Consider the following 15,663-nt stretch of genomic DNA (forward strand, 5'->3'; position numbering starts at 1 on the left):
ACAGTTACCCTTTTTTGTAAGCAGGAACAAAAGGTCAACAATAAATCTTTCAAGCATTTGTTATTTCCATATTTGTTCAGTTCTATGCTGTCCTGCCACTGCATTTAGATGTCTTTGACACAGCTATGAATTATTGCTGCTTTTCTTCCTGACAGTTTCGAGTGTTCACTGCTCCCTTCCACAAGGTAGGCTTCGCAGATTTCTGGCTGGCTGATCAGCTCAACAGTCTGGTGGTGATACTCATGGATTTGGAATACATGATCTGCTTCTACAGCTTTGAGGTTCAGTGGGAGGACAATGCTGGACTTCTGGCAAACACAGGTAGAGTAATGCTGATGACCCATGTGAACACGGTCAAAATGACCTGAAACACACTGAGCAAGGCAACTTCATAATTATCTGTTTTGAAGAGGGCTGCCAATGATACAGGAAACTAAAATAATTGCTGTTTCTTGTAAAGATTCTCCCCTTTCTCATTTCCATTCAGAGAAATGGAATTTCACATCAGTGTTCATTTCCTAATGCAGTCATTTGATCCAATGTGTATTTTCATCGAAGAATTTAGACACAAGGCTTCTGATTAGAAAGAGAAATCTATTTTCCTGGCATTGTTGTTTTATTTCATAGTAGTTTAACCATGTATTTGCTTTTAGCCTGTTCCTGTTGCTCCTCATGAAAATGAGTTGCCTGAACTTCTTAACCACAATTGATTGTGCTGTAGCCTTGTTCTTACAGGCTCCATTGGAGTCCCCTTAGTGCCACCCCTTGCTCATTTGGAGTCTATGCCAAGGCAGTCCATGCTCTGCCTTCTCTCTAAGCAAAAAGACCATAGGGCTGGAATATGAATTTTCACTTTGGCCTTCCCAGTGGAAGAACAGTACCTGTCTCCTCCCAGATCGAGGCTGTTGCCTTTCCATTTCAAACAGTGACTGCTGGAAAATCATATGTTGACACTTGCTGAAAGAATTTACTGTATGCTTCAATAAGCATCAGTGTTCACTTTATTCTTCCAATCTGTCAGATCTTTCCCTTCCCTTTAAGACACTGCTGCAAGTAACTAAATATTTACTTATTAAAAATAAAATACATAAAGCAACTGAGTGCAGAATAATTTGTCCTCTTCTAATCCAAGGAGTGAAATGATAGCACAGTACTTTGGTATAAATATCAGCTAATGACTTGTTTGCATTAGTGTGAATAAGAAACAAATGGTTGTTAGTCATGGGGGTGTTTGGTTTAGATGTAGTGAGAGAGACAACAGAAGAATTTGGCATGCTGGGGGGTTTCAGACAAAACTGGGAGTTTCCTCAGCAAAAAGGAGGTTTTCAAACATCAGGAGGATGACACAGTGGCATGGTGGTGTAGCTTCTCTCCCTAGCTTTTGAAGCCAAGCTATGCCCTGGCTTTGCTTTCAAAAAAACAAAGCAAAAAAACCCAAACCCAATCACAGATGGAAATGTGTTTTCCTATTACAATGTACAAGGAAAATGGGTCAAGGACATCTTGGGCAAAGTAGCCTTTTCATGCTGTCCTGCAGAGTCTGTAAATGCTCTCCCATTTATGCACAAAACTCCAGTGTCGAAGGCCTTTTGTAATTCCATCCTTAATTTGATTATTCACAGTACTGCCAACAGCATGAACCACGTTTAAAAATAGATTATTCCTAATCTTCTCGCACGTTACTTACACTGACAGCAGTGAAAGAGTTAGATGATGATCTGTCTGGATGTGTTGTTGATGTCATGTCACCTGAATACCTCCAAGGTGGAAAACAGGACTTCAGGATACTCCCTGGGGATCAGCTTCTGGCTGTTTGGGATGTGTGTGCCGAAGTACAAGTCATTGATGGGGAATCTAGAATCATAAAATCATAGATCAGCCAGGTTGGAAGAGACCTCAAAGATCACCGAGTCCAACCCTACCCTGGTCACTAGACCATGGCACTAAGTGCCACATCCAGTCTCAGCTTGAAAACCTCCAGGGATGGTGAATCCACCACCTCCCTGGGCAGCACATTCCAATGCCTGAGCACTCTCTCTGTAAAAAAAATAATGAAATTGCTGTCATAGTGAGTGATACTACTCTTACAGAAAGAGAGACAACAACAGTTCTTATTTTAACTCTTTGTTTTAACAGCTTTAACTTTGTTTTTCTTGCAGATAATCAGATTTGTTACAGCTACTCCTACGGAGTGAGAGCAGTTGTCCAGTGCATCCCTGCTTGGTTGCGATTCATCCAGTGCCTGCGCCGTTACCGCGATAACAAACGGGCCTTTCATCTGGTTAACGCTGGAAAATATTCCACCACCTTCTTCGTGGTGACATTTGCAGCCCTCTACAGCACTCACAAAGGTATCAGTGATTTTGGAACATCCTTTGCAACTCGGGGGATTTGCTTTTCCCATGAGAGCGGCTCAGAATCTGACCTGCCATTGAAGCGTGGACTTTTTGTGTCTTGGAACCTGTGTAACATCTCAGTGGAAAGGCAGAGAGCTGCTTAGCTTGTAAAGGGCGTTGTAAGATCTTATTTTAGGTGTTTTTCACATCCCTGGTCTGCTTAGAATTGCACTTATGGAGCGTGGGAGGGAATTTTCAGGTGTCTCTCTTGAAACTAAAATACCTGTCAGGTTTTGCTGTGAAGGGAGGTGAATGGGAGGTGGATGAGGAAAAGGATAACACAGGAAATACGTTGCCCTTAGCATTCATGAATAGCTAACCTGGATCATCTAAATAATCAGCCCATCGGTCCTAAATGTGGAGACATGTGCACAGTGCTGGGAAAATGCTCTCTCTGGATTTTCCTGTGTGATTTTATCCATGTTTTTTCTGCAGCTGGTAAAGAGTTGTTTCCAATCCATTTAACTGCAGATTGAGCTCTGATCCCTGAAGTTCCTCATCTCCCTGGAAACGACAATTACTCGATTCTGCTCTTGTTCTGAAGGAAAAAAGCTTTTAGTTTCTGCACTTCAGGCAGTCGCCCTGCCTTTCATTGTTCTGAAGTCCTAAGAGCTGTATTCTTTCACTTGAGAATCGATGCCTTCTGTATCTCCAGAAATTAGTAACCACACACAGTTGTGAGCAATTACTTACCCTGGAATATTACTGTGGGGAGGCAGGGAGAAGTGTTCAAGGCATGATTCTAGTTAACATGCTGTGTTTTTTGGAGGGGTGGCAGGGTTATTAGAAACCTTCCCATGGCCAAGAAATGTCTGTTTTGACACAGCTGGGCCTGAAGTAACACTGATTGTGTTTGTCAGGACTTGCATTTTAATGGCAGAGAAGTGCAATGACACAAGCTGGCTGAGGGCTAGAATTGGGGCTCTCTGTATCCAGGGGTACACTCAGAGCTGGTGTGGGAGCATCAGTGATGGATGCAGTGCCTGGCCCCTCTGTGCATCTCCTCCCTGCTGCCAAGTCCCCAGAGCTTGTTCCCTTTTTAACTTGTTTGCTCAGTGACATTCTGCAGCCCTGCAGTCCAGTTAGTCACCACTGCCAAACCCTGAGATGAGACACGTACAGATTGCCTGGCTGCAGAGACACTGCTTACATGCTTTGTATGCAGTGCTGCTCTGGGCAGACTGACTAATGCTTCCCCTTCCCAGGGGGGACACTCTAGCAGAGCCTTCGCTGGGAAGGTTGGAGTAGGTTTGGAACCATTGTCAAAATGTCCTGTTGAAGAATTTGATCTCTTTCTACTGCCCTTGAAGGTTGCATCCTTGCCAGTACTTCTGCCTCCTGCTCTGGTTGCTGCCATACATACCCAGTGTCCTCTCTCCCAGCCTGGCAGGCAGTGGGCTGTAATGAGGTGTTTATGAGCCAGGCATGGGGCTTGTTCCAGTTGCTATGCGATGTTTGTGACTCCCAGCTTATGTCTGTCCAGTTTTGTCAGTGGGACTCAGTAGCACGGAGTTGTTGGTCTCTTACCAAAAAAAAAATTGGAAGCTTCATGGCCTTTGGAAATTACATGTTAGCCCAGATTTGTAAATGTCACTGTGCCTGGGTTTTGCAGAGGGCTGCCTCAAGGACCTTGCTATGTCCTCTCAGCCCTCTAGGCCTGCTCCCAGCCTGCCATAAATGCACTTTCTAATGTGCTGTATCTGTTAAGAATCCAGTTTTATCTATCTGTGTGCTTTACATAGAATCCCAGTTCTTTTTGAACTTGGAATCAGATGGTCTATCATCAAGTTGTTATGATGCTCCTGTTGAAAATAGATGTGCTGCTCGCCCACACCTTCTCTGTGTCTGCCCAAGGATAGCAAACACCCATCTCTTACCTACAATACATCTGTTGGGGAGGAGCTGTGTGCTGCTAGGAGAGCACTGCCCAAAACAAGTGCCAAATTGGTAAAGGTCCCTGCTCCTTAGACCCGCTCTAAATTGCAGTGAGTAATGAACCTGTTAATTGCCGTGGTGTCAAGAGTTTTATTTAAACAGTCTTCCATGTCTGTGCTTGCAAGCCTATGACTTATCCCTCTGGAATGACAGCTTCTGGCTGTCAGGACAAGAGGGTAATCGGTGGCCTTTCCTTAGGAGGTCAGGTAATGTACACCAGTGCCTGTTCTCCACTTGGGAGGCCTGGGGACATCACAGCCCTCTGAAAAGTCTCATCTTCCTCCCTTCATTTGAACACTGAATAACTTGTAGCTGCTCTGTAGGTTTTGGCTTGTGTCTGCCAGTGGTATGAAGATGGACTGTGTGGATCTTATTTGTTGGTGCTGAGCTAATTCATACAGAGTGCACTGACAGCATTCTTGTGCTGTGTTTTGCTATGCTGGAGAACAACTTGAACTAAACACATGTACAAATGTCACCTTATGTTTAAGTGATGTGTGCAACTTATAGTCATGCATGGTGCTCCCCTCTCCAAACCTCCTGTAGCAAAGGATCCCCCCAGTAACACCATGTACTATGGGTTCTTGATGAGTATTTGTGTCCCCAAAATATCCCTGCTAAATAATTTATACTGCTCAGGCAGTGCATAATTCCAATTCTTTCTTCCCTCAGAGAAGCCATTTCTTTACATTTCTTGCCTTGGATTTTGATGCAGGGTGGAATTTTCTCTGCTAGCTGTGTTTGGGATGTCTGTCAGCTAAGATACCAAAGTAAACTCTGTTAGGTTTTCCCTTCCAAACTTGCAATCCTGTTGTCTTGGGACTAAACTAGTTTTACAGGGGTGCCTCCAAGCTGTCATCTTGATATTCAGATATCATCTGGATTAGTGAAGCAGCAGTGGGAGCAGCTACCCCAGAACATAAGACTGGAGCAAGGTGCAGTTGCATACACAAGTGCTGTAACTGCCACAGCCCAACCACGTTTCAGGGACAACAGCAACAACACAGGGACAACTGTTGCTGAGCTCCCAAAGGAAAAATTCTCAGTATTTTTATATCACCCATAGGAATGGGAAGCAAAGGCCGTGTCCTGTAAATATAGTCCTGTGGGGTGTGTCTGCTCAGGCAAGTGAGGCATAGCTGTAACTCTAAGCTACCTGGCAACTGGGGTACATGCTGCTGGTCCCTGCCTGCTCCACAAACCTCTGCCCCTGGATCTTTCCCACCCTTACTTTGCACTAAGGAGTTTGGTGCAGGCATTAAGTTCCCTGGCAGTGCTGAGTAGTGTTCCCCAGAGCCAGCCAACAGGGTATTATATTGCCTTATTTAATCCCTACAAAAACGTACGTGGTGCTGGGGAAACAAATGATTAAGCCCAAGCCTGCAGCAGAATATTTACCCTGAACACAGTGTTGTTTTGACACACAGCTACTTTTTGGAGTGTTTTCACTCTGCCAAAAGCAGATGTGCTTTCCTCGACACATGCACCAGTAAAGCAGCTCCTGCTTCAATCCATCTTATGACAGCATCCATAGAATCATAGAGTGGTTTGGGTTGGAGGGGACTTTAAAGATTTCCAACCCCCCTGCCATGGGCAAGGACACCTTCCACTAGTTCAGGTTGCTAAAAGCCCCATCCAACCTGGCCTTGAACACTTTCGCAGCCAAGGACATGGAACGTTTAGAGCAAGTCCGGAGGAAGCTAGTAAGAGGACTGGAGCATCTCTCCTGTGAGGACAGGCTGAGGGAGTTGGGGCTGTTCAGCCTGGAGAAGAGAAGGTTGTGTGGAGACCTCATTGCAACTTTTCAATATCTGAAGGGGGTACAGGGGAGCTGAAGAAGGACTCTTTGTTAGGAACTGCAACAGTAGGACATGGGGTAATGGGTTCAAACTGAAGGAGGGGAAGTCTAGGTTGGATGTGAGAAAAAGTTTATTTTACTGTAAGGGTGATGAGACACTGTCCCAGGTTGCCCAGGGGAGGCTGTGGTTGCCCCAACCCTGGCAGTGTTCACAGCCAAGTTGGATAAAGCCTTGAGCAACCTGCTCTGGTGGGAGGTGTCCCTGCCCAGAGCAGAGGGTTGGGACTAGATGATCTCTAAGGTTCATTCCAACCCCTAAAATTCTATGATTCTTTGGGCAACCTGTGCCAATGCCTCATCCCCCTCACAGTGAAGAATTTCTTCCAAATATGTGATCTAAATTTACCCTCCTTCAGTTTAAAGCCATTCCCTCTTGTCCTGTCACTCCATGCCCTTGTCAAAGTCCTTCTCCAGCTCTCCTGGAGCCCCTTTAGGCACCAAAAGGTGCTCTAAGGTCTCCCCAGAGCCTCCTCTTCTCCAGGCCAAACAGCCCCAGCTCTCTCAACCTGTATCATAGCAGAGGTGCTTGAAGAATCTCTACGGTCTTCTTTGGACTCGCTCCAAGAGGTGCATGTCCTTCTTACGTGTTGGAGGCACCAGAGGTGGAATCCATGGGGATATAAATGGTACTTGCATTTAAGAAGGTATGCTGGCATACATGGCAGTGCCAGCCTTGGTTTTGTTCCTCACTTGGACTCTGTTCAGGACATGTAAGATAGGATTGTTATATTTAGGTGTTCAGCCCTTCTGAGAAACAGTGCAACCAGAGTTGTGTTGTACTGCTCTAGGAGTGCTGGTCATTTCTTAAGCTTTAGGCATGATTTATGCTCCAACTTTATTCTTTGTAAAATGAGATGGCGTGATTGGCTGCTGTCCATCAGCTTTCTCTTACCTTGATGCCTTTTGCTCACGTGTCACTGGAAATGTCTGGCTCACATAGAATATAGATTTGGCTTCTGTGCTTGAAGAGTATTTTGTTCTCTTCCATCATTTTCTTGTTTTGTGGGATTTGCTGGCTCAGCATGAGCATTTGTTGTTTACCTTTTTTTTTTTTCAGGAACATGTTACTGAGCTTAAGCTCAGGGTGACAATTGGCCATGTGGGATTTTATCCTTTAACTGGAAGGCAGGAAGGTTTATGGACATTGTCAGTTTGATTTACACACCTTATTCAATGAAATCTTTGTGGTCTGTGTGGTATCCTACTGTTTATTAACCTCTGAATGATTCCATAGTTAATCCATGTGGCCTGGAAACTTCAGTAGGTGTCTCCTCCTCCATCCCACTCCCACACCCTTTCCAGGTACTCCACATGAGACTAGTGCTGAGCACTAGCTGTCATTGGCTTGGGGGTGCCCTGGAGAGCCTTAGGTCAGTCTAAGATAATGGAACTGCCACACAGTTTCTCATTAAACAGCGCAGGAAATTGGCAGTAATTAAAAATACAGAAGTTAACTAAATAGGGCTGTCTCTGAAGAGCAGTGCTTCTGTCTGTGCTCTTACCATCACTTCAGAAACAACCTTCTCTGGAGTGGTGTCTAATTTATGTTTTTTAAAGCCAGCCTGAGAGAAAATGGTGAAACTCCTCACTTTGCCAGGGAACAGAGACATGAAATGTCAAGGCAAGAGCCATCCAGCAGTTAATGGGCTTTTGCAGGAAGGTGCTGGACCATCCCTCACTAATAGAGAGGTCTGACCAGATGAAGATGAATGGGAAATGTGCTGCTTTTGGAAAATGCAGTGGAAACTTCCCAGGTCTGGTAGCTGCTGCCCACTCCTCATTAATCACAACAGCTTCAGCTGTTACCAGCACTGACTCCACCTGGTGTAGCCAGTGTCACACTGGAATAGCTCACTGGTTTTCCCATGGTCTGTCCCCATACAGAGCCCTGGGGAGGGCTATGACTTCCAGGGGAAAGGTGGCGATGCACAGCAGGAAGGGGGAGAGGCTGGGGTGACATCCAGCTGTGGCACTGGGAGCTGCAGGAGGATACCTGCACCTCAGCTCTGCCAGCTGAGGGACTGGATGGTGGGCTGTGTCACTTAGCCCTTGTCAATACCCTGTTAGAACTGCAGGTTGCAACCCCTGTGGAGTGAGTTTGCTGGTAGGTGGGACAGTAATTCACTGTGATCCTAAGTGGTTACAGCTGGAGGGAACAAGGTGATGTGAGGACTGGGATTAAAATGACTTTTATGGCAATCAGACATCGGTGTATAGTACCTCAACTGAGACAGAGAATTTCATTGCTAGGGAGTGGGACAAGGCAAAGTAAGTGGACATGTAGAATTTATTTTTTTAAAAAAAATACAAAACTTATAAAAACACAAAAGAATGAAACAAGTAGCATTTGTGAGATGCTGTTCCCTCACTTCAGTGTCGGTACAAGACCTCCCATCTCTCCTCTCCTCTTTCCCAGCACTGAAAGAGCTGTCAGCATTTGATTTAGGTGTCACAAGAGCCTTATAGAGTGCTTGGATTGACCTCTTGAAGTAAAACAAACTTTGTAATGGGATTAACTGGCTTCTTTCTTAATACTTGCCGTTCTCCCATGGCTTGCCTTAGCACAGCACACTGGCAGCTCCAGCAGGATGGTTCTTCGGAGCCAAAACATGCAACGTCTGTCACATTGCTGTGAGCTAGGATGAATTTTTGTCTGAAACCTTGTCATCCAGTGCCCAGGAGGCCTTCAGTAATGAGTTGTGTTCATTAGCCAGTCTTTCTGATCCTTTCCATCAGAGCAGCAGCAGTGTCATTAGTGAGGAATTGGGAGGCATTGCCTTGGGCAAACATTTCCATCCTGGCCTCTGACCTCCTCCCGGCTTTGACGTGGAGCTCTGTAGCACCCTGGTTTCTCCAGGCCAGCTTGTTAGCTCCTCTGACTGCTTAGACACCCGTTCTACTGATGGTGCTTCAGGGTGGAGCTGGGAAGAGTGAGGAGAGCTCTGGGAAGGCTGTGGCAGGACCACGCTGGCCAAGGCGGAGGCTCCGGTGAGTGACGGGAAAGGAGAGAGGAGACAGCAACCTCTGCTCGGTGGGGAGCCTGGGAAAGGGGGCTTAGAGTGATTTGGGGAACTGCTACCACACCCTGCATGTCAGCACAAATGGGGCATAAAATCCCACTGGGAAATCTTGCCATGCTTTGGAGGTCTGCAGATGTCAAGCGGGACATCGGTGGTGCCGTGGGGGAGAGGAGAGCTCAGCACTCCCTGCTGAGCGGTTCGTGTGTTTGCTTCTTGGGGTGACAGCTGAGAGGATTTAATAGCTGGGATTTGGGAAGTGGACTGTGAGTCCATTGTATCACTTATTACACTTTTGTGGTAAAGGTGGCTGGAGAGATGGGAGCACTAATGAATGAGGTGTGAGTTAAAAGTGACCTGCTGCTACTTCATTTCGAAGGCACTTAAGAGGGGAAGCCTGACCTTTTTGTTAATGAAACATTTTAAGAAAGGCAAGTGACTGCATTACAAGGGATCTTCCTGTCAGATCTATGCAGGTTTGGAGTTCTGTGGTGCTGCAGAAATGTAGGACATACAATCATCCAGCAATATCTTTTTTGTTTGGGGTTTGGTTTTTTTTTGATTGTTGTTATATTTTGAAAGAATCTGACTTTGGATGTCAACACACTGTAGAGGGAGCAGATGGTATTGTGTCCCAATCCCTAATTGTCCAATGAAGGCCCAATGATCACCATGCTATTTACTTCTGATTGTGAATCCAAATACTCTTATTAGACTGCTGGCAAATTATTAGATTGGAACTCCATCCTTCTCCAGCTAGCAGTTAAACATCCCTCAAGAACACTTCTCAGATGCTAGTGAAGCCACCAGAAGAATCAGCACAAATCTCAGCCATGACTGATGTTCTTCCTCCTGTTTGCAATTAAATCACACTTGTCTGTCTGTGAGGTAGAAGCCATGAGATTGCTGCCATGTCTTGAAATTAGTCATATTATCCTACACCCCAATGCAAACCTGCAGAGGGTTTTTAGTCAAAACATGATTTGGGGATTTCCTGCTCTGCAAATGTAGACTCTAGAAGAAATGAGATGTTGCCTCCTGACAGTTCTTCACTGAGCTGCATTTTGCTGCTTTGCTTTAAATTGTGCCTGGAGGCTATCAAAGAAGTTTGCAGAATCCAATGGGAAGGTGGTTCCTATGAAACAATCAGTGTTTGGCAAAGCCCATCAGTGCATGATGTCAAGCTCTCTGTGTGCTCCTGTGGGTGATTTGCCTTTTTACTGCATTAAGTCCACTGTCATGTCCTGGCTCTGCCATTGATCCGTACTAAACGGTGGTACGTGCTGGCTGGGCAGAAAGGCAGTGCTGCTGCTAGCCCCTCATTAAGATGTCTAATTACTGAGGGAGCTGTAATGCTGCACTTCGAGCACTGAGGTGTTAGACAAATGCTTTGGGATGTCACAGTGATGTCAGTTCTTATGTAGATAAGTCACTTCTGGCTGTCACCTCTCTCCCAGGGTGTGCAGGGATGGAGTTAATGGGCACACATCATCCCAGGTTTGCTCAGTGCTCCAGTGTCTGCACTTGCCTCACACACCAATCTGTGTTTTGGTTCTGCTAAAATCTGTGATTGAGGCTAAATTTGGCATGCCTGGCCCAAAGCTGCTGTGTGTGGGTCGGTGTTGCCTGATGAAGCAGAGCTTACCTGGCTGTGTTCCCTGATAACCTTCTGCTTCCTACAGCTTTTATCAGAGCCTTCCCCATCAGCACGAGCCGTGGTCAGCTGCAGTGGCCAACACACCAGGACTGCTTATCGAGGGCCATTGTGCTCTTATCCAGCCCTTCAATAATACATGGCATTGATTTTTGCTGTGTTGAATACTATATAGTGTTTACATTCCCTGGGATAATTCAGCAGGGTAAACAGATAGTATTCTCTGGAAGTAAAGTCAATATTAACAGCGTTCAGGAGAGCATTTGCTGTCTCTCTGTGATGGAAAGCAATCTTTTCTCTGGCCTGTGTTTCACAGGGGCTGTAATTTCTGCAGAACAGTGTTCCCTCAGAATACCAGCCAGATACTGTGGCCCCTGGGACTGGTTTGGGGATCCAAGATAGTGTCTATCAGCAATTTCTGCAGGCAGTAAATTCTGCTGCTGCAAGTGCCTTTCTGGGACTGTGGCCATTCACAGCTTCAGTTCAAAGGTGGAAGCCATCCATTATTTATCTAGTTGACCTTCTGGAGCAATTTTCAGGTGTATTTGTGCAGAGTATCTGCTGGAATTGCCTTTTATAGGGTAAACTGAGGATGCTAATGGAAATTCTACGGTGAAGGCTGCAAACAGCTCCTGTGGTACACTGCTTCCCATTGGCATTGTGGCAAGTGGAGTCAGCAGGACACTGTGGACTCAAATAGCCTCAACATCAGTTGCAGACATGGTAATGTGAACACTGAAATCAGCCCATCCTCAGGGTTAGAGCTGCACCTGCAGCTTCATGCTCAGAGGTTTTGTGCTGGTGGTGCTTTGAGTCACTGTAGCTCAGGAAGCTGCTCCTGGTGGTGCCCTTTGGAGCAGTGAGTGAAAAGGCCCTTCATGCCCCTCTTGGATGGACTGGCAGCTGTGCTGCTGAAGGCTTGCTGCAGTCCTTGGGATGTTGAAAACTTGCTCTTTTTTCCTTCTTGGAGAGGTTGAGATCTGTGCCCACCAGAGAACTTCTCTCATCCTGAGAGTCTGTCTCTCATGGTTTTGGTGTTTCCTAGCACATCATTAAACAAAGGGAAAACACAGGATGAAACAGTTCCTGCTCAAATAGACCCTGACATCATCATACATATGCAGAGCTCTGTATTGCCTCTGGAAAACCGGCAGGCCAGGAGTTGATGGAGCCTCTGGGCAGAATATGAATGCCTTGATTTTCTCCCCCCTGAGCAGCAGTGAAGAGGGCTGCTAGGACCAGCCAGCAGAGACCAAGCTATAATTGCTTGCCTGGAGCAGTAACATATTTCTGTACACCAACTGAATACCAATGAGGACAGAAGGAAGGAAGGTATCAAACAGAACTGCAGGCAGGAGGAAAAGGAGGAGAAGTGATTAAAGGAAGGGACTTGGAGGCCCAGGCTGAAGACAATGGGCTAGTTCTGATTAGAACATTTTAGCAGGGAGTGATTTGGGTTTTTAATGATTTTTTTCAGAAGCTGAATGGATTGCAGAGCTGGTTGGTGAGACAGTGAGCAGGAGCCAAGGGGCCAGCAGTGTGACTCCAGGTGCCACTGCTGCAGAGATTGAGGCCTCTGGAGAGGGAGCTGAGGCTGGGATAACCTAACTGAAAGCAAGCACATCCTTTTGAGGCTGATGAGATTAATGCCACAAGATTTCTCACTTGAGCTGCCTTCTTCCCAGTTCTCTTTCCTGTAATTGCACACAAGAACTTGTGCCATGGGCTCTAGGGTGACCCTGCTTGAGCAGGGAGGTTGGACCAGATGACCTACTGTGATCCCTTCCAACCTGACCCATTCTGTGATTCTGTAATGTAGGTTTAATCAGCAAGAACCTTTGAAATGCCCTTCCTATGTAACTTCCAACTTAGGATACAGTTTTGTTAGCCCCTTATGGAATTTGATATGATAATCAGGAACCAGATGGTCCCCTCCATAAGTGCAGAACTCTCCAAAGGAGTACCCAGCATTGCTGCTTTCCTGCTCTTCTTCCTGCACTTTTAGCAGGGCATGGCTCATGCCAGGGATGTGGCTGAAGGCACAGGGATGTGGCTGAAGGCTGAAGGCATGGCAATGGATGGTGCTGGCTTCACTGCCTTCTCCATGAAGCTGTGGAGTAACACTCAGGTTATTCAAGTTCTGTCCTTCAGGGGGAAAAAAAAGTCAGACAAAACAAACTCAAACCAGCATGATGTAACCTTCAAGCCTAAGGTGACAGGAAGCATTGTGGCCTCACAAGGTGGTTTGGAACGTTTTAGGTGCTCTGAAAGCACATCACCCATTAACTGCCTCTGAATTCTCCTTTAGGATCTGGTAGTGGGAACTAAACACAGGGATCTAATGAGCTAAAAATAATGCTGGAGAGAACAGGCTTAGTGTCTCTGAGTCACCGAATGTCAGCATCTGCCTTTTCTTCCTGAAATAATGTGCTAGAGGCTTTGGGGGAGCTGAAACCTTGCAGCACAGCTCTCACTGCTAAGCTTCAAAAACCTCACCTGTGTCCTGCTCTGTGAGAGATGCTGGGAGGAGATGTCTGCACTTGAGAGATGGCTGGGAGAGGTGGTTTCAAAGCAGCAGCATTATCATACCTGGGCATCCTTGCCCGTGTGCCGCAGGACCCGCGCGCTGCTCCCGGCTGACGTCACGGCTCTGCAGCAGCACATGCCATCTACACCTGTCCCTGGGCAGAGCTGAGGATGTGGGATGCTGCTCCAAGGCTTCCAGCCTTGCCCAAAAGCAGGAGAGCTGGTCACACCTGAGAGCTGCAGCCCATCCCGTGTCCTTTTCTCCCGCCGAGGTGAAGCTTCAGTGCAGAACAAGCTTTGCTGCCTAAGCTCTGTTTGTAGGTTTGCTTTAGGGAGTGTGTTTGGAGAGGAGAATGAGCCTGTGTGTTTGACCTATATCCTGCACATCATGCTCAGGAAGCCTGAAAGGCATAATGGGGAGGAATGTGCTCTTACACGCTGCCTCTCATTTTCACCTCCATTAATTTTATCGGATTGCTGCGTTACATTTAGATGGTAATTGTTGGAGACACAAAGGGCAAGAGAGGGCAAATTGCCCTGTTGCTCCCTCGGTGATCAGCTTTGGGGATTCTATTGTTTTAAAGCCACGTATATGGGAAAACAGTGCTGTCACTTAGTGTGGCATCATGTTTGGACTGAAAATATTACAGATTTCTCGTACTGGAATCATTACTGGCTTTGTTAGGGAATCAGTGAATGAGCAATTGCCGTGGCTGTGCAGAAAGGAGGAGAGACTCCTGCTAGCAGCAAGATGCAAAATCTCAGTCTTTCAGAAGATCATGATGTGTTTTATTTGTGTGAATTTTATGAGCCAGCTTGGCTACTTCAAAGCAAAAAGAATTATCAGATCTGTTTGTTTTTCCCCAGCCAAAGGATGTAGGGAATTGTAGCTGAATCGACAGCAGTGTCACCTTTTCAGGAGGGGAAGGGAAACAGCTTAGTTGGCAAAACATACCCACAGGTGAGCAGATGGAGGGTTCAGTCCTGTGTTTTCCAAAGAGGAGTCCTACATGAGTATTTAAAACTCCGTGCAGAGCCTGCTTCAGGATTTATACATACATGTTAATGTATTGCTGCCTTCTTGCTTGTTGCCTCCACAACCTCTGAAATGCTTCATGGTAATTCCTGTGCTTCCCATGTTCTTCCAGGCTTTCGGTGCTCTAATTCAGTTGTTTATGTTTATACAAACTAAATGTTTTCTTACCCAGCCCTCCTGAGTGAGCACTGCCCCCTCGTTGCTGTACCCTTTGGACAAGCCCATGTCCTTTGTGAAATGTGGCCCTCAGCTTCCACCTGCTGTTCAGAGCCAGAACGGCAGCTCTGCCACAAGGAAGGAAAAGTCATGGAATACCCTGAGTTTGGAATGGACCTACACAGATCATGGAGTCCAACTCCTGTCCCTGCTCAAGACAGCCCCAAGAATCCCACCATGTGCCTCTGAGTGTTGTCCAAATGCTTCTTGATCTCTGGCAGTTTGGGGTCATGACCATTGCCCTGGGGAGCTGTTCAAATATTAGTGTAAATTTCAGTCCCAAGTGTAAAATGTTGAGTAAGAAGAAGGTGGGATTTAAATAGCAATATAAAGCAGGTCCTGCTAAGGCTTTTGGTTTGTCTCAGGTTAACTATTTGGATTTTTGCAGAACTTGAATAAAAGGGTTGTGATTCCCACTGCTCCAATTTGTAGCTGGTTTAAGAAGTGATCTGCTTTCAGTTCTACAGAAGTATGTTGTTCTTCTATTTTCCAGCTAAAAACCACAGTGACACCCAAGTGTTCTTCTACCTGTGGATTATCTTCTCTGTCATCAGCTCTTGCTATACTCTCATTTGGGACCTGAAGATGGACTGGGGTCTCTTTGACAAAAATGCTGGTGAAAATACCTTTCTTCGAGAAGGAATTGTCTACCCACAGAAAGTGCGTATGCAGCCTGCTCTCACCTTGGGATGGGCTTTCAACGTGTTCAGCAAACTTGCTGACTTTACAGCATGTTGCAGTTGGCCACTGGTGCTTTTGAATGCTATGGGCTGGGGTTTTCTAGCAGTAGAGTTGATTTGTTTCAAAGAGTTCATTGCATGTTGTTCCCCTTCCTAGAGGGTGAGCAGCACATTCTGTAGCTTCCCAAAGACCTGAAGAGGTCTCTCCTGTGTGGAATGTGTATGATGAGCTGTCCTCTTTGTCTTGCTCCTCAGGCATACTACTATTGTGCCATTGTAGAAGACGTCATCTTGCGTTTTGCGTGGACCATCCAGATCTCCCTCACTTCCATGCAAATCTTTCCC

The 15,663-nt window shown here is 46.2% G+C and overlaps 1 protein-coding gene across 1 annotated transcript in view; it reads left to right on the top strand.

The window, feature by feature from the left end:
* Positions 1 to 15,663, top strand: part of XPR1 (xenotropic and polytropic retrovirus receptor 1) — a gene marked incomplete at its 5' end in the record, with an annotated part of 112,459 nt that overhangs the window by 93,465 nt on the left and 3,331 nt on the right. Inside the window, 4 exons of the mRNA XM_009076558.1 lie at positions 156 to 321; positions 2,160 to 2,351; positions 15,132 to 15,298; positions 15,574 to 15,663. The exon at positions 15,574 to 15,663 is cut by the window's right edge and continues 41 nt beyond it. Coding sequence (XP_009074806.1) covers positions 156 to 321; positions 2,160 to 2,351; positions 15,132 to 15,298; positions 15,574 to 15,663 — 615 coding nt within the window. The remainder of the gene's footprint in view (positions 1 to 155; positions 322 to 2,159; positions 2,352 to 15,131; positions 15,299 to 15,573) is intronic.

This window comes from Acanthisitta chloris, unplaced genomic scaffold, assembly GCF_000695815.1.
Source record: "Acanthisitta chloris isolate BGI_N310 unplaced genomic scaffold, ASM69581v1 scaffold6666, whole genome shotgun sequence".
In the NCBI taxonomy this organism is placed as follows: Eukaryota; Metazoa; Chordata; class Aves; order Passeriformes; family Acanthisittidae; genus Acanthisitta; species Acanthisitta chloris.